The sequence below is a fragment of the Vulpes lagopus genome, chromosome 2 (genome assembly GCF_018345385.1).
Source record: "Vulpes lagopus strain Blue_001 chromosome 2, ASM1834538v1, whole genome shotgun sequence".
Lineage (NCBI taxonomy): Eukaryota > Metazoa > Chordata > Mammalia > Carnivora > Canidae > Vulpes > Vulpes lagopus.
In genome coordinates this window covers 138,460,871-138,479,710 of record NC_054825.1, presented here as the reverse complement: position 1 = coordinate 138,479,710, position 18,840 = coordinate 138,460,871, and the positions used below count along the sequence as shown (strand labels likewise).

Sequence of the window (18,840 nt, the reverse complement as noted above, 5' to 3'; positions counted from 1 at the left end):
CGTCGCGTCGCCTGGTGATGGGGAGGAGGCGGGTCCCGCTCGGGGAGGGGCGGGCGTCAGAGGAGCCGCCGCGCAGCCGCACTCGCTGCTCTCCCGCGGGCGCGCCCGGGTCGGCGCCGAGCTCCGCCCCCGCCCTGGAGCGCGGCCTGCGCACGCGCGGAGCGAGCGGCCGCCTCCGCCCCTCGCAGGGCTCGCGGCGCGGCTCGGCGTCGGGCGCCGGGGCTGACCGAGCGGGAGCCGCCCGGGAGCCGGTGGACCGAGCGGTCTCGACGGAGGGCGCGGGAGGCCGGGCGCTGGACGAAGGGCCGCGGGGGGGCGGCTGCCGCGGCCAGCGCGGCTGAGGACGATGGTGTTCGAGTCGGTGGTCGTGGACGTGTTGAACCGGTTCTTGGGGGACTATGTGGTGAACCTGGACACGTCCCAGCTCACTCTGGGCATCTGGGGAGGTAACGAGACCGCCGCCGCGCCCGAGGCGTGGGCCTCCCGCTCTGCCCTCTCGGGGCCTCGGGCCCCTCGCTCGCCCCGCGCCACCACCTGCCGCCGCCCTCCTCGGGCTTGAATTACGTAAAGCCCGGCGGCGGTTCGGGGGCCTCTGCCCGCGAGGAGGGCGCGGGTCGGGGGCGCGGGTGAGGCGACCCCCCTCTTCCGAGGTGCCTGCCGGCCGCCCCGCGCCGTCGGGCTCCAGCTGTGCGGGCGTGGGGGGGCCCCTCCCGGGCCGGCCTGCACCCCCGGGTTATGACGGAGGCTCGGGGCCGCCCACCGAGGCCGCACGCTGCCGCGCACGTGAAGGCGAGCGCGGTGACCGCAGACGCCCTCTCGCTCGGCCCCTGCCGGGCACCTGCCTGCTGGGGCTGCTCGCCGGCTCCTGCGGCGAACAGAAAGCGAAAGTCCGGTGCACGGCCGGCTCCTGCGGGTGGCGGGCAGTTTTCAGTTCACAGCCTGGCCCCGGAGTGTGTCACCTTTGTAAGGCTTTGGGGATCTTGTGGGTCGCAGTGAATTTTTTTTTTTTTTTTTAAAGAAACTAGGCGCACCGTGCTACGTCTCAGACCTGCAAGACGGGGATGAACAGGCGCCTAGTGGCTTAGCTGAAGGACCGAAGCTTTACTTTGTATCCGTTTACCCCGGTGCGCTTCCATATTTGGAGCATTATTAGCGCTTCCATCTGTTCCAGTATTCTACCCTTTTTTATTTTACACGCTCATTGTAAATTGGATTCCTTTTCCTTGTACGAAGTGAGTCTCCTAGGCCAAAGTTAAGGTTAAATTTTTTTTTTTTTTGCACTTCATATGCACACACTTTCGGCCTTCTTCTACGATACTCCTTTATCTTGATTTTTCTCCTTTATGGAAGAGTGTGAGTAGGTAATTAGTTTGATAGAATCTGTAGTTACTGTGCTGTTGGTCCCCAGTACCGTGGTAGAGCCCGCAAGAGCTAGGGACGTGAGTGCTAACTCTGCATCTCTGACTGGTAGCAGAACCTTGGGGATTAACTTGTTCTGCTTCTCATTTGCAGAGTAAAAATAATACAGTCTGTCTTCACACACCCTAGAAGGAAGCCTTGAAAACGTTTTGTAGTGCGCTGTAGTGATCTGTAGTGAAGGTTGCTTCTGCATTCAAGGCGGAGGTTGGTGATAGAGTGCGGTTTATGGATGAATTTGTTTAAAATCTGCATACAGTAAAATTCACTCTTGGGACGTGTACAGTACTGCCTTCACACATGCAAAGTCGAGGAATGTATCCACCATCACAGTCATGAGAGGGAAAAGTTCCATCAGGACCGCAAAGTTCCTTCTGCTTGCCCCTCTTTCAGTCTATCCTTCCCAATCCCCATTTCTCCTGGAAACCATTGCTCTGTTTCCCCGTCTGAACGGTTTTGTCTTTTCTAAAGTACCACATAAATGGAATTATATGGCAGATAGCTTTTGGTGTCGGCCTGCTTTTATTTAATTTCACTTCCTCTGTAAAATCAGTCTGAGAGTCACCCATGTGTTTCGTGCAGCAGTATTCATTCCTGTGTTTTTGAGTGGTATTTGTTGTATGGATGTGTTATAGTCTGTCTGCTGGTTTCCCTTTCTGGCCATAATGAATAGAGCTGTTAAGTACAGGTTTTTGTGTGAACATAAATTTTTATTTCCCTTGGGTTAGTCACTACCTCAGAGTGGGATGGCGAGGTTTTATGATGAGTGAATATTTAATTTCTGTGAAACTGTGGAGCTGCTTTTCAAAGCGGTTGTACCATTCTGCAGTCTCACCAGCATTGGATGAGTGCTTAGATGCTCTACACCCTCACTAGCATTTACTGTTGTCATTTCAAAACCTTTTTTTAGCCATTCTAATAGGTATGCAGTGCTAAAAGTATTGTTTTAATTTGCGTACCATTAGTGATTGAAGATATTGAGCATTTTTTCGTGTTCTTTGCTGTTTTTATAGTTCATTGGTGAAGTCTGTTCCAGATCTTTTGCTTATTTTAAATTGGCTTTTTTTCTTTTTCTATAGAGATTTAATTTACATACTATTTAGGTCACCCTTTTAGAAGTGTTATTTATTAATATAGTTGACATACAGTGTTATTAGTTTTAGATGTGGAACAGTGATTCAACAATTCTAAAGGTTATGAAATGCTCACCATGATAAATGTTGTCACCATCTGTTGCCTTAAAGGTTATGACAGTATTAACTGCGTTTCCTTTGCTGCGTCTCCTTTGTTTTCCTTTGCTTTGTTCCTCTTGAATTATCCTTCTAAAATGTACAATTAAGTCTTTTTTCGTGCATAATTTTTTTCACAAAATTATGCAGCTATGACCACTAATTCCAGAACATTCTCAAAACTCTCAAATAAACCTCATACCCATAACCATTAGCAGTCACTCCCAAATTTTCTCCTGATCCCTCCAACCTCAGCTCCAGCATCTACTAATCTACTTTTATCTCTATGGATTTATCAATTCTGGACATTTTAATTTAAATATAATTATGCAACATAAGTGGCCTTTTGTTTCTGGCTGCTTTCACTTCAAATTATATTTTCGAGCTACATGTTGTAGCATGTATCACTTCTTTTTATGACTGAGTAATATTCCATTGTCTGAATAGATCACATTTTATCTGTTCGTCAGGTGATGGTCATTTAAATTATTCCTACTTTTTGGCTTTTATGAATAATGTTGCTATGATCATTTCATACACAAGTTTTTTTTTTTTTTTGTGGGAATATGTTCTAAATTTTCTTGGGTATATGCCTAAGGGTGGAATTGCTGAATCATAGGGTAACTGACTTCTTACAAGGGAACTGCCAAACTCTTTATCAAAGTATTGTCTTATGGTTAAATGTTAGAGTTCTTTACATATTATGTGTGAGTCCTTTGTCAGATATGTGATTTGAAAATGTTTTCTTTCAGTCTCTTCGAAGTCTGTCTTTTGCAAAGCAAAAGGTTTAAATTTTGATCGAGTCCACTTTAGCAGAAACTTTTCATGAATCATACTTTGGTGTCTATGAAATCTTTGCCTTCCATGAAGTCACAAAGATTTTTCTCTTATGTTTTCTTGCAGAACTTTTATGATTTTATGTTTTTTATTTAGATTTCTGATGCATCTTTGTTTAAGGTATGGTATAGGTTGAAGGTTGTTGTTCATTTGTTTGCATGTGGATGCAAATGTCCAATTGTTGCAAGCACCACACTTGTCTTGATAACACTAGCTTTATGGTAAGTCTTGAAATCAGATAGTATGATCCCTCTAACTTTGGTGTTTATCAGATTTTTAAAACAACATATCAGTGTTTTATTTGCAGAAGTTGGTTATATTTTGATAAGTGAAGCTTTAAATAATAGCTTTTAGTTTTTTAAAAAATCCTTTGAGAATTTAAAAAGCAATAATTTTGATAAACTTTATATTTTTAAATTTCAAAATTAGAAACTAGATGCTACATAGGAAAATGGTTATTTTATGGACTTAATATTTTTATGGTTTAATGTCAGAGGGACCTGTTGGTTTTAAATGTATGTCTTTGCTAGATGTCTAATAATTCAGCTGATTTCACTGTTAGCATATTAATAGTGTTAATTAGTATTCAGGAGTTGCATGGATTAACCTAATAATGGGTAGTGCTCTGAAAATTTTGTTTCTGAGATGATGTTTTGAAAATTAGAATCCCATTTTTCCTAGAAACATTGTCATATATAAATGAGGAGTTTACAAAAATCTACATAATTATAATGTAGCAGAACTATGCTACTATACTGGGCCCTACAAGTAGAAGACTGAATATCAGAAGCCTCTATTTTGTGTGTGGCGGGGGAAGGAATTGAACTGTATCTCACACTCTGGGTGAATTTTGATGTTGGTATACTCTCTGTGCACTACTAAAAATTCCCCACCCTTTTTATATGTCATCTACTTAGGTAGTACTATTTCATAGGCTCATCTGAGATCCATCTAAATTTTATTTTATTTTTTTAGATTTTATATATTCATGGGAGACACAGGGAGAGAGGCAGAGACATAAGCAGAGGGAGAAGCAAACTTCCTATGAGGAGACTGATGTGGGTCTCCATCCTAGGACCCCGGGATCACACCCTGGGTCAAAGGCAGATGCTCAGCCACTGACCCCTGAGCCATCCAGGCATACCTCATTTAACTTTTCTAAGCAATCTAGAACTTCATGATTTCTTTAAGAGCTAGCTGCATCAGAATCAGCCATATGTGCTTGTTACAGACAGATTTCTGAACTGCTTTCCAGAGATTATAATTCATTAATCTGGAGTAGGACATCAACATCTTTTTTTTTCTTTTTTTAAACAAATGACAAAGGATTGTGATGTGCAGTGCATTGCATTTTTAGCGCACTTTTAGGGCAAAAGCATTAGAAATTCAGAGGCAGAAGTAGTAATAAGAGTGGCTTTTGTGCCATTTGTAATGGCAAGGAATACCTTATACTTTATAGTTCCTTCTGTAGTCTTCTGTCTCTTTCGCTCTTGTTTTCTTTAAAATTATAATACTAATAAATTCACTGTTTTTTTTTTTTTTTTGGGTGGTGGTGGTTGTTACACCTGATGTTGTTATGTAATATTAGAAACTTGGATTTCGGGGCAGCCCCCGTGGCGCAGCGGTTTGGTGCTGCCTGCAGCCTGGGGTCCCACATTGGGCTCCCAGCATGGAGCCTGCTTCTCCCTCTGTCTGTGTCTCTGCCTCTCTCTCTCTCTCTCTGTGTGTTTATGAATAAATAAATAAAATCTTAAAAAAAAAAGAAACTTGAATTTCTTTCTTTCTTTTTTTTTTAACTAGCATATATTGTTTTTGAAGTGTGCTCTCCCAGTTTTCTCTTTACAGTAGAGTTTATTTATTTATTTTTATTTTTATTTTTTTTTACAGTAGAGTTTAATGTTCAGTGACCACTTACTGCATACCCCCAGTGTACTAGTGGCTCCATAGGAAGATGAAGATCAGGGCACAATTCCTTTCCTTCTTTTCAGTTTCATTATTTTCCATAATTTTATCTTCCATTTCACTTATTTGTTCCTTGGCTGCTTCCATCCTCCATGTGATTCCATCCAGTTGGTTTTGCATCTCAATTGTAACATTTTTTAATTTTGACCTGACTAGTTTTTAGGTCTTTTATCTCTGGAGCAAGAGTTTTTCTCACGTCTTCTGTACTTTTTTCAAGCCCAGCTAATGTTCTTATGACTGTTGTTCTGAGTTCTTGTTCACATACGTTGTTTATATCTGTTTTTAGCAAGTCCCTGGATGTGATTTCTTTTTCATCTTTTTTGGGGGGAGAATTCCTCTGTCTTGTCATGGCTAAGTTTCTGTCTTTTCCGTGTTATGAAAGCTTGTTATGTTTCCTTCTCCTGAGAGTAATGCTATATCAAAAGGGGTCATGCACTGTCCAGGGCCTGGTGCTTCAGGAGGTGTTTTCTGGTTTATGCTGTGTGTACTTTGCTCTTGTGTTTTGACTGCTCTTTCCTGCACATCAGTCCTCTGCAGAGCTCCTCACTTGCACTGGGGAGTGTTTGGGCCTTTAACTAGGTGGTATGCTTTGATTTGTTAATTAAGGTAAGTCTTGCAGGCACCTGTTCTTTTCCTCCAATTGTGCAGATTGTCTTCTTGATCCTCAGATCAATTTCCTATTTGTTCAAAATGAATTGATGCTGATCTCACTATGTTCAGGGGTTGAGGCAAGGCCAGGGTCCTCCCACTATTAGACCATCCTAACTCCTTCAGTCGGGGCACAATTCCCGATATGAAGGAGTCATTTTTCTGTGATAAGAATGTGCTGGGGGAGCCAAACAAATGTTTATTTGAAGTATGGTGGTAATTACCAATTCTCATTCTTTAAAAGTTATTTTTGCCTTTGCTTTTTGAGAAACTTGCATAGAATGTTAGAGCTAAAAGGGACATTTTATTATGAAAAGTTCAAACATACAGCATGTTACAAGATTTTATAGTCCATATCCATATACCTACAATCCAGATGATACCACTGGCTATGTACTGACAGCTTTATTGAAATAATAATTGAGATAGTAAAATGCACATATTTAATGTCTACACTTTGATTAATCTTGACAAATGTATGTTCTTGGGAAATAGTCATCACGATCAAGATAATAAAAGTATCCATCACACTCAAAAGTTCTTTTGTCCCATATCCAGAGGTATCCAATATTCTGATATTTTTTCTACTGTATATACATGAATTCCTGGTTTGCTGAAAGTTTTTTTTACCCCCCTCTAAGAATGTGTGTTGGGTTTTATAAAATGGTTTTTCTATGTCTGCTGATATGATAACAAGATTTCTTTTCTTCAGCCTGTTAAAGTAATGGCTTACATTTATTGATTTTTTGAATATTGAATGAGCTTTTCATACCTGGAATAAATCCCACTTGGTCTTGGTATATATAATTATTCTTATACGTTGTTGGATTCAATTTGATACTTTGTTGAGGATTTTTTTCATCTATGTTCGTGTCAGATAGTGTTTTTTTTTTTTTTTTTTTCTCTTGAGACATGCTTATTTGGTTTAGGTATTAGGGTAATGCTGACCTCATAAATGAATTAGGAAGTGTTCCCTCTGCTTCTGCTTCCTAGAAGAGATTATAAGGGACCTAGTATTTTTTTCCCTTAAATACTTGATAGAATGTTAGTGAAACCCATCTGAGCATTATGCTTTCAGTTTTGAAAGATTATTAATTATTGAATCAATGTCTTTAATAGATACAAACCTATTTATATTCTTGTGTGAGTTTTGTTGGAATATATCTTTTAAGGAATTGTAACTTTGGTTACAATTAACATGTTTTTATTCCTTTATCCTTTTAATATCAATGAGATCAGTAATGATGGCTCTTCCTTTCATTTCTGATATTAGTAATTTGTGTCTTTTTCTTAATCTGGCTAGAGAGTTATCAATTTTGTTGATCTTTTCAGAGAACCGTCTTTTTGGTTTCATTGGTTTTTCTATTTTTCTCTATTGAGTTTCATTGATTTCTGCTCTAATTCTTTTTTTCCCCCTTCTGTTTAGGATTTAATTTGCTCTTCTTTTTCTAGATTCCTAAGGTGGAAGCTTAGATTATTGATTTTAGGTCTGTCTTTTCTTTTTTCTTTTTTTAAGATTTTATTTATAGAGATCGGGCGTGTGTGAGTGTGTGAGAGCACGTGAATGGGAGAAGGAGTAGACGGAGACAATCCCAAACCAGCTCTGTGCTGAGCATAGATCCTGACTTGGGGCTCCATCTCACCACTCTGAGATCATGACTTGGAGCTGAAATCAGGAGTTGGTCACTCAAACTGCATGTGAAATTTTGAAATCTGTTATTTTCATTTGATTCAAGACACTTTCCAGTTTTGAGATGACTTCTGTGACCTATTGTTATTTTAAATGAGCATTTATTAAATCTAAAGGTATTTTGGGAGTTTCTAGCGTTTTTGTTACTGGCTTCTAATTTAATTCTGTTGTCTGAAAAGCAAATTTTGTATGACTCTTTTATTCCTTTAAATTTGTTAAGGTATATTTATGACCCAGAGGTTTCGTCGTCATTTGTTTTTTGTTTTTTTGGTGGTGAGTGTTCTGTTCACACATATCGTTGGAAAGAATATGTATTCTGCTATTGTAAGAAATGTTCTACACATTTTTTTCTTTTTTTACTCTACCAATTTTAGCTAGATCTTTGTTTTTAATTTGTCTTTTCTTTTATATTTAGAGTGAGTTTCTTGAGGACAGTGTTTTTTTTTTTTTTAATCCATTGTGTCGTTTTGTCTTTAATTGGTATATTCAAACCATTTATACTTAAAGTAATTATAGTTGGGTTAATGGATAGCTATTGCATTTGTAGCTCTTTTCTGTTTCTTGCATGAATGTCTTTTTAAAATCTTCCTCTTTTTCTGCCTCTCTTGGTTTTGAGTATTTTCTCTAATTTTTTCTCCTAAGACATTAATTATAACTCATTTTTTTTGGGGGGGGAGGGGAATGCCTTAAAATTGCAGTATGCATTTAAAACTAAGTCCAATCAAATAAAGCTGTATTGCTTCATAGATAGTGGAGTTACATTTTAACAGTATTCCATACCATTCCTTTTTTATAACATTGTTATCATTCATTTCACTTATCCATAAGCTGTAATCACCCAGTGTGCTATTGTTACTATTTTGAATAGTGTTCCATTAGATCATTAATAGTGAGGAAAATAAAAAGCTTAGTTTTACCTTCATTTCTTTTCTTAATGCTTATTTATTTTTTAAAGATTTTATTTATTTATTCGAGAGAGAGAGAAGAGAAGAGAGAGGGGCAGAGACACAGGCAGAGGGAGAAGCAGGCTTCATGCAGGGAGCCCAATGTGGGACTCTCCCAGGACCCTGGGATCATGACCTGAGCCAAAGGCAGATGCTGAACCACTGAGCCACCCAGGCGTCCCCCTACTCTGTGAAAACTTTTAACATTTCTTGCAGAGGAGGTCTGGCAACAAATTCCATCAGTTTTTGTTTGAGAAAGTATTTTTTTATACCACCACTTTAAGAAAATTGTGGTAAGATATAAAATTATCTTAACACTATTTTTAGTTTCAGGTATATAGCATATAGATTCAACAATTCTGTACATTACATATAGATTCAACAATTCTTCTCATCTTCAGTGTGGTCACCATCTGTCATCACCAAACAACATTTTTGCAACATGATGGATTATATTCCTTGTGCTATGCTTTTCATTTCTACCACTTATTTTATAACTGGAACTTTGTACTTGATTGCCTTCACCTATTTTACCTATCCCTCTCCCCACCTACTTTTCTTCTGGCAGCCATCCATTTGTTCTCTGTATTTAAGAGTCTTTTTGTTTTCTTTTTTAGGTTCTACATATAAGTGACAGCATGGTATTTGTCTTCCTTTGACTTAGTTTTGCTTGGCATACCCTTTAAGTCCATCCATATTGTCACAAATGGCAAGGTCTCATTCTTTTTTATGACTGAATAATAATCTGTATGTGGGTGTGGATGTGTGTATCCATTCATTTCATGATGAATATTTAGGTTGCTTCCATATGTTAATTATTATTAATAATGCTGCAGTAAATATAGAGGTGCATGTATCTTTTTGAATTAGTGTCTTTATGGTTTTTTTTTTTTGGGGGGGGGTGTAAATACCCAATAGTGGAATTACTGGATCATATGGTATTTCTATTTTTGATTTTTTGACGAACTTCCATATGGTTTTCCATAGCAGCTGCACCAATTTACATTCCTACCAACAGTGTAGGAGGGTTCTTTTTTCTCCACATCCTCACTAACACATTTCTTGTCTTTTTTTTCCCCCTAAAGATTTTATTTACTTGAGAGAGAAAGAGAGAGCCTGAGGAGGTGGGGAAGAGGAACAGAGGGAGAAGGAAAAGCAGACTCCCCATAGAGCAGTGAATCTGACAGGGAGGGGGCTGATCCCAGGACCCTGAGATCATGACCTGAGCCAAAGCCAGCCACTGATTGAGCCACCCAGGTGCCCCTCTTGTCTTTTTGAGTCTAGCCTTTCTGACAGGTGGGAAGTGATATCTTTGTTGTTGTTGTTGTTTTAAAGATTTTATTTATTTACTCATGAGAGACAGAGAGAGAGAGAGAGAGAGAGAGAGAGATTGATTGAGAGACAGGCAGAGGGGAGAAGCAGGCTCCATGCAGGGAGCCTGAGTCTCTCAGGCTGAAGGTGGCACTAAACCACTGAACCACCCGGGCTGCCCTCTTGGTTTTGATTCACATTATCCTGATGGTGAGTGATATTGAGCGTCGTTTCATGTGTCTGTTGGTCATCTGTAAGTCATCTTTGAAAACCTGTTCCTTAAGGTCCTCTGCTGTTTTTAATTGGATTATTATTAGTATTTTTGGTGTTCTGTTGTATAAATTTTTTATATATCTTGGATATTAATTCTTCACTAGATATATCATTAGAAAATATCTTCTCTCATTCTGTAGATTGCCTTTTTGTTGATGGTTTCCTTTGTTATGCAAAAGCCTTTTATTTTGGTGTAGTGCCAATAGTTTATTTTTGCGTTTTGTTTTCCTTGCCTTAGGACATTATACCTAGAACAATGTTTCTATGGTGATGTCCAAGAAAATACTGCTTGTAGTTTCTTCCAGGAGTTTTATGATTTCAGGTCCTGCATTTTAGGTCTTTAATCCACTTTGAGTTATTTTTATGTATGGTGTAAGAAAGTGTTCCATCTAGGTTCATTCTTTTTCAGTAGCTGTCCACTCTTCCCAGCACCTTTTGATGAAGAAGCTGTCTTCCCTCCATTGTATATTCTTGTTTCCTTTGTGGTAGATTAATTCACCATATATGCATGGGTTTATTTCTGGGCTCTCTATTCTGTTCCATTGATCTGTGGGTCTGTTTTTGTGCCAGTATCGTACTGTTTTGATTAGTACCACTTCATAGTATAACTTGAAACCTGAGATTTGGTACCATCAGCCTTGTTCTTTCTCAAGATTGCTTTGGCTATTTGGGCTTATTGTGGTTCCATACACATTTTAGGGTTATTTGTTTTAGTCCTTTGAAAATGATGATGATGTTGGCATTTTGATAGGAATTGTGTTGAACCTATTGATTGCATTTTATAATGACATTTTAAGATATTCTGACCTATGAGCATGGACTATTTTTCCATTTGTTGATGTCGTCTTCAGTTTGTTTCATTAGTGTTTTATAGTTTTCAGAGTACAGGTCTTTTACCTCTTTGGTTAGGTTTATTTGTAGGTATTTAATTTTTGGTGAAATTGTAAATGGAATTGTTTTCTTAATTTCTTTTTCTTCTACTTTGTATTAGTATGTAGAAATGCAGTGGATTTCTGCATATTAACTTCGTATCCTGTTAGTTTACTGAATTTATCAGTTCTAATAATTCTTTTGATGGAATTTTTAATGTTTTCTATATCAATATCCTGTCTTCTGCAAGTAATGAAATTTTACTTCTCCTTGCTAATTTGAATGCCTTTTATTTCCTTATCTTGTCTGATTCCTGCAGTTAAGAGTTCCATTATTATGTTGAATAAAAGTGGTGAGAATGGACATCCTTGTCTTATGCCTGGTCTTAAGAGAAATGCTCAGTTTTTCACCAGTGAGCATGATGTTAGCTGTGGGCTTTTTGTATATGGCCTTTATTATGTTGAATCTATTTTGTTTTATTGATAATGGATGTTGCATTTTGTAAAATGTTTCTTTTTTTTCTTCTGTATTTACTGAGATCATCATAAGGCTTTTATCCCTTCTCTGGTTATTTATTATTTATTTTTATTTTTATTTATGATAGTCACACAGAGAGAGAGGGAGAGGCAGAGACACAGGCAGAGGGAGAAGCAGGCTCCATGCACCGGGAGCCCGACGTGGGACTCGATCCTGGGTCTCCAGGATCGTGCACGCCCTGGGCCAAAGGCAGGCGCTAAACCACTGCGCCACCCAGGGATCCCTTTAATTTTTTATTTATTTTTTATTTTTATTTTATTTTTTACCTTCTCTGGTTAATGTGATATATCACATTGATTGATTTGTGAATATTAAACCACCCTTTTGTCCCTTGTATAACTTAATTGTGGTCCGTGATTTTTTTTTTTCTTTAAGATATTGTTGGATTTGGTTTGGTAATATTTTGTTGAGGATTTCTACATCTATGTTCATCAGTAATATTGGCTTGTGGTTTTCTTTCTTTTTTTTTTTAAGATTTTACTTATTCATGAGAGAGACTGAGAAAGAGACAGAGACGTAGTCAGAGGGGGAAGCAGGCTCCCCGTGGTGAGCCTGATGTGGGACTCCATCCCAGGACCCCTTTGCATTCCTATGGTGTCAGTTATTTTCATGTTAACCATTTTTAAGTGTACAATTCAGAGGCATCAAGTGTGTTCATGTTGTATAGCTATCACCACCATCCATCTTTTTTCATCTTGCATAACTGAAACATTGTTCCTATTGAGGAATAACTACTCATTTTCTCTACCCTCAACTCCTGGCAACTATTATTCTATTTCCTATCTCTGTGAATTTGACTATACAAGCAAGGCACCTCATATAAGTTTTATCATATAACATTTATCTTTTTGTGTTTGGCTTATTTTACTACCTACAATGTCTTCAAGGTTCATCTCTGTTATATTGTATATCAGAATTTCATTCATTTTTAAAGCTGAACAATATTAAATGTATATGCCACATTTTGTTTCTCCATTCATTTGTAAATAGACACATAGATTGCTTCCACCTTTTGGCTATTTTGAATCATGGTGCTACAAACATGAGCATGGAAATATATCTTTGAGTCCCTGCTTTCAAATATTTTGGTATATACCCACAAGTGGGATTGCTGGGTTTATATATGTTGGTTTTTTGTTTTTGTTTTTGTTTTTTTTTTTAGTTTTTTGAGGAACTATCCTACTGCTTTCCATATGCACTATTTTAGATTTTTACTGATTGTGCACAAGGGTTCTAATTTCTCCACATTCTCAGAAACTTGTTATTTTCTGTTTTGTTTATAGTAGCCATCCCTCTCCCATGGATGTGAGGTACTATCTTGTTTATTTCACTTCCATTTCTCTGATGATTAGTTCTGTCAAACATCTTTTCGTGTGGTTCATGGCCATTTGTAGGTCTTTGAAAAAAAATGTCTTTTTGAAGACCTTTTGGCCATCCTTTATTTAATTGGGTTGCCTTTTTTAAAAATTGAGTTTTAGGAGTTTATATATTCTGAATATCGATCTTTTATCAGATACGTGATTTGAAAATACTGTTGCCTTTTAACTGTTGATGATGTTCTATGGTGCACAAAAGTTTTTAGTTTTGATGAAGTCCAGATCATTGTTTTGTTGCTTCCTGTGTTTTTGGTGTCAAATCCATCCAAAAGAAATCATTGCCAAATCAACTATAATGGGACTTTTCATCTATACTTTTTTCTTAAATTTTTTATAGTTTTAGATCTGAATTTTGAGCCTTTGATCTACTTTCAGTTAATTTTTGGGATGGTGTATGGTAATTCAACTTCCTTCTTTTGCAAATGAATATAATTTTCCAATACTTTTTGGTAACCTTTCCAAGTTAAGTAGTCTTGGCAGCCCTGTCAGCATCATTTGCCTGTATATGTGAGAATTTATTTCTTGACTCTCTGTTCTATTCCATTGGTCTACGTGTTTGTATACTGGTGCCACACTGTTTTGATTACTATGTTTTTGTATTAAATTTTGAAATTAGGAAGAGTGAGACTTCCAATTTTTCTTCACCCCTCTTTTTTAAAAGATTATTTTAACAATGGGGGTATCCCTTGTGATTCCACATTAATTTAAAGATGGATTTTTTGATTTCTACAAAAACTGGGATTTTAATGTGGATTGTATTGACTCTGTAGTTTTCTTTGAGTAGTATTGTCATCTTAACAATATTAAGTCTTCTAGTCTATGAGCATGTCTTCCTGGTTGTATGTGCCTTTAATGTCCTTCAGGAGTATTTTATAGTTTGAAGGTACAAATCATTCACCCCCTTGGCTAAGTTTATTCCCAAATATTTTATTATTTACTGTGATATTTTAAATGGAATTGTTTCTTGATTTTTATTTTTTATTTTTATTCATTCTTAGTATAAAGAAACAACTGATTTTTGTGTTTTGATTTTGTATTTGGCAGTATTGCAGAATTCATTTATTCTAGCATTTTTTATGGTGAGTTTAGGATTTTCTTCACATAAGATTATGTTGTTAGTGAATAGAGATAATTTTACTTCTTCCTTTCCAACGTGGATGCCTTTTACTTTGTCCAGTTGCTTTGGCTGGGACTTTCAGTACTATGTTTAATGAAATTGGCAAAAGCCTGCACCCTTTTTTGTTCCTGATGAGGAAAAGACCTGTTTTTCACTATTGAATATGATCACTGTGAGTTTATAATGTGTGTGTGGCCTCTGTTATATTGAGGTTGTTTTCTTTAATCCTAATATATTGAGTGTTTTTTCATGAAAGTGTATTGAAAATTTTTTAATGCTTTTTCTTCATTGATTGAGATGATCATATGTTTTTATCCCCCCTTCATTTTGTTAATGTGGTGTATTACATTGATTTTTTTTCTTATGTTAAACCATCCTTGCCTTCTAGGAGTAGTATTAGGTCATGGTGTATAATCCTTCTAATGTACTGTTAAGTTTTCTTTGCTAATATTTTGTTGAAGATTTTTGTGCCAGTATTCACTGGGGGTAATGATCTGCAAGTTCCTTGTGGCATCTTTGTGTGGGATCAGATTAATGCTGACCTCATAGATGGCATTTGGAAGTATTTTCCTTCTCCTTAGTTTTTTGGAAGAGTTTGAGAAATATGTTTTTCTCAAATGTTTGGTAGACTTCATCAGTGAAACCATTTTGTCGTGGACTTTTGTTGTTGGGAGGCTTTTGATTAGTGATTAAATCTCCTTACTTATTATAGGTCTGTTCTGTTCTGATTATCTATTTCTTTATGATTCATTACTGGAAGGGTATGTTTTTCTAGGAATTTATCCATTTCATCTAGGGTATCTAATTTGTTGATGTATAGTTTTTCATACTACTCTTTTATAATCTTTTATTTTTTCTGTAAAAGTGGTGGTAGTATTCCCTCTTATATTCTTGATTTTAATTATTTTTTCTCTCTTTCTTGGTTCCTCAAAAATACAAACTAACTTTTGGTCTCATCAGTTTTCTCTATTGGGTTTTTTGTTCTCTATTTTAGTTCTCTCTGTTCTCCCCACACCCCCCCAAAGATTTTACCTATGTATTCATGAGAGACACAGAAAGAGAGAGAGACAGAGACAGAGGGAGAAGCAGGCTCCACGCAGGGAGCCTGATGTGGGACTCTATCCCAGGTCTCCAGGATCCACCCTGGGCTGAAGGTGGCGCCAAACCACTGAGCCACCCAGGCTGCCCAGTTCTCTCTGTTCTAAACTTTATTACTCTTGTAGCTTGGGCTTAGTTAATCTCTTTCTATTTTAAAGTGTAAATTTAAGGTGTTAATTTATTTTTTAGTGTAAACACTTAGAGCTGTAAGTTTTTCTGGGGCTGCCTTTATAGCAGCCTATAAATTTTGGTATGTTATGCTTTCATTTTTATTTTTAAGTTTTTAGGTTTTTCTTGTGATTTTTTATCATTCATTGGTTGAGAGTGTTAATTTCCACTAATTTGTGGATTTCTCAGTTTTAGTTCCATAGATTTTAATTCCATTGTTATCAGAAAAGATACCTTTTAGGATTTCAACGTCTTAAAATTTATTCAGATTTTTTTGTTGTTGCCTAATATATGGCCCATCCTGAAGAATGTTCCATGACACTTGAGAAAATTGTGTTCTGCTCTTGTTGAGTAGAATGTTTCATATGTTTTTAAAATTCCACTTGTTTAATTTTAAATTTTGTTTGTTATTGAAAATTAAATTTTCTAAGTTCTCTGCCTCTATCTTTCCTCCTTTTGGGATTCTTATAAATGCTTATACTGATCCATTGAATGATGCCTCAAGTTTGTTTGCCTCTGTTTACTTTTTTTGAGGGAGGGCATCACTCTACATTTTCAGATGACTTCAAGTTTGCTAATTCGTTCTTTTGTATGTTCAAGTCTGCTTTGGATTGTTCTCTGGTGAATTTTTATTTCAGTTATTCCTTGTACATCTGTCCAGGAATTTGTTTTTTTCTGCTTTCTTTCAAGATTTTTCTTGTTGACCTAATTTACATATAACAATGTGTAAGTTTAAGGTGCACAACACATTGATTTGGTAGTTGTATATTGCAGTATGATTATCACTGTAGTTTCATTAACACCTCTATCATGTCGAATAATCATTTCTCTTTTGTGGTAAGAACATTAAAGATCTAATGTCTTTGCAGTTTTGAAATATATAATACAGTAGTACTGTTGACTATAATGCATAATGCTATGCGCATTAGATCTCCAGAACTTACTCATCTCCTAGTTGCAAGTTTATATCTTTTAATTTCCCCAGTTCCCTTATATCCTCGCCCCTGGTAACCATGTTCCTACTCTAAGAGTTCAGCTTTTTCAGATTTTACACAAAAACAGTACCATACAATATTTCTCTTTCTGTGTCTGGCTTATCTCAGTAAGCATAATGCCCTTAAAGTCCATCAATGTTGTCACAAATGGCAGGATTTCATTCTTTATCATGGCTGAATAATTTCCATTGTGTGTACTTATATCACATCACATCTTTATCCATTCATCTGTTGATGGACAGTTAATATCTTGGCTATTGTGAATAATCCTGTAATAAACATCGGAGGGCAGATATCTTTTCAACGTTTGGTTTGTTTTTTTACTTTGGATATATACCTAAAAGAGGTATTTCGGGATCATATTCAAATTTTTTTTTGGTTTTGATCTTCTGCAGTTTGATTATGATAGGCTTACTTGTAGATTTTTTAGTATTTCCATGTCTTATGTTCTCTGAGTTTTTTGCATCTGTAGCTTGGTGTTTTTATCATTAATTTTGGGAGAATTTCTCAGTCATTACTACTTAAAAAATTATTTTTCTTCTCTTTTTTTTCCTTCTGGTTATACATATGTTATACATATGTTATAGCTTTTACAGTTTTACAGTTTTTGTCCTACAGCTCTTGGACATTCTGATTAAAATGTTTGTATACATTAACAGTGGGCTATAACTATGGAGATCAGAATATACAACAAATGATGCTTTGGTCAAACATACACCTTAGACTAAGTTAAAGACTGAGGGTGAGGGATGCCTGAGTGGCTCAGCAGTTGAGCATATGCCTTTGGCCCAGGGCGTGATCCCAGGATCCGGGATAGATTCCCACATTGGGCTCCTTGCAGTGAGCCTCCTTCTCCCTTGGCCTGTGTCTCAGCCTCTCTTTCTCTGTCTCTCATGAATAAATAAATAAAATCTTAAAAAAAAAAAGAAAGACTGAGGGTTAACTAATAAATGAGATTATAGATTATTTTCTGTTATGCATATTATAATTTTTATATCATTTATAACATTTAAGGATGAAGTATGCCTTATTAAAATGGAAAGCATTGTATATTTTAATTTTATTTAAAATAATTTTTTTTAGGAGCTGTGGCCTTGAAGAATCTTGAAATTAAAGAAAATGCTCTGGTACGTTTTTTTAAATTTTAAAGTTCTATTTATATATTTTAGAGACAGCATGAATGAGAGTGAAGGAGGTTAGAGGAGTGGGAGAGGGAAAGAGAATCTTCAGCAGACTCTCTGCTGAGTGGGTAACCTGGCATAGGGCTTGATTGATCCCATGACCCTGAGATCATGACCTGCCTGAGCTGAAATCAAGAGTTGGACACTTAACCAACTGAGCTATGCAGGCACCCTTCTGGTAGGTTTTGAGTATAAGAAATTTGTGATTCAGTGCATTTACAACTATATAGACTTCTTGTTTTATTTTGTTGTCTTAAGTTATTCAAGTTCGAGAAATTTTTTTTTTCGAGAAAATTTTTTGAAAATTTTTGCAAAATGAATTTTACAAAGTGGACTTTTCATCTCAACACAAATTGACAGCGTGATTTTCCTCATTTAAAAATATTTCCAATTTTTTTCTTTTTATATGATTTTATTTTAAATGGTTAATTTCTCATCATCTTCAAATTTCCTTTTAATGACGTGGTAACCACATTTTTTTTACCTGAGAATTCAGTGATATTAACTACATTCATGATGTTGTACAACCATCAACCAATATCTTTTCCTGTAACTTTTTTGTTAGGTCATAGGAAACCCAATAACCATTAAGAAATAACTTCCATTCCTGCTCCGTGTAGACCCTGTTTACTATTTCTTGTAGCTCATATTAGTGGAATCATGCTATGTTTGCCATGCTGTGTTTGCGTATCTCACTTAGGATAATTCCTTTAAGGTTTGTCCATGTTGTTGTTTGTATCAGAACATCATTTCTTTTTGTGGCTGCATAATATCCCACCATATCTGTATGCCACATTTTGTTTATCCATTCATATGTTGATGGACAGTTGAGTTGTTTCTTCTGCATTTTGGCTTTTGTGAGTAACGCTGGTATAACATTTGCAATATGCATATCTGTTCAGTTCCTTATTTTTAGTTCCTGTGGGTAAATACCTATCAGTGGAATTCTTGGATTTTATGGTAATTTTATGTTTAGCTTTTTCAAGAACTGCATTCTTGTTTTCCATGGTAGTTGAACCATTTTATATTCCACCACCAACATATGTAATTAACACTTTATCCACATCCTTGCTAACATTTATTTTTTTAATGTTCTTTTTAAAAAATTCTAAGTGTACTCCTCAGTGTGGGGCTTGAACTCATGACCCAAAGATCAAGAGTCACATGCTCTACTGACTGATCCAGCCA

At 36.9% G+C, this 18,840-nt stretch overlaps 1 protein-coding gene across 3 annotated transcripts in view; it reads left to right on the top strand.

Annotated features, from left to right (window-relative positions):
* The first annotated feature begins 203 nt into the window (after nucleotides 1–203).
* VPS13A (vacuolar protein sorting 13 homolog A) overlaps nucleotides 204–18,840 on the top strand; it is a 233,138-nt gene continuing 214,501 nt past the window's right edge. For all 3 annotated transcript variants that reach the window (XM_041740166.1, XM_041740174.1, XM_041740183.1), the window contains exons 1-2: nucleotides 204–446; nucleotides 17,555–17,598. In XM_041740166.1, the coding sequence (XP_041596100.1) occupies nucleotides 347–446; nucleotides 17,555–17,598 (144 nt within the window). In that variant the 5' untranslated portion in view covers nucleotides 204–346. The remainder of the gene's footprint in view (nucleotides 447–17,554; nucleotides 17,599–18,840) is intronic.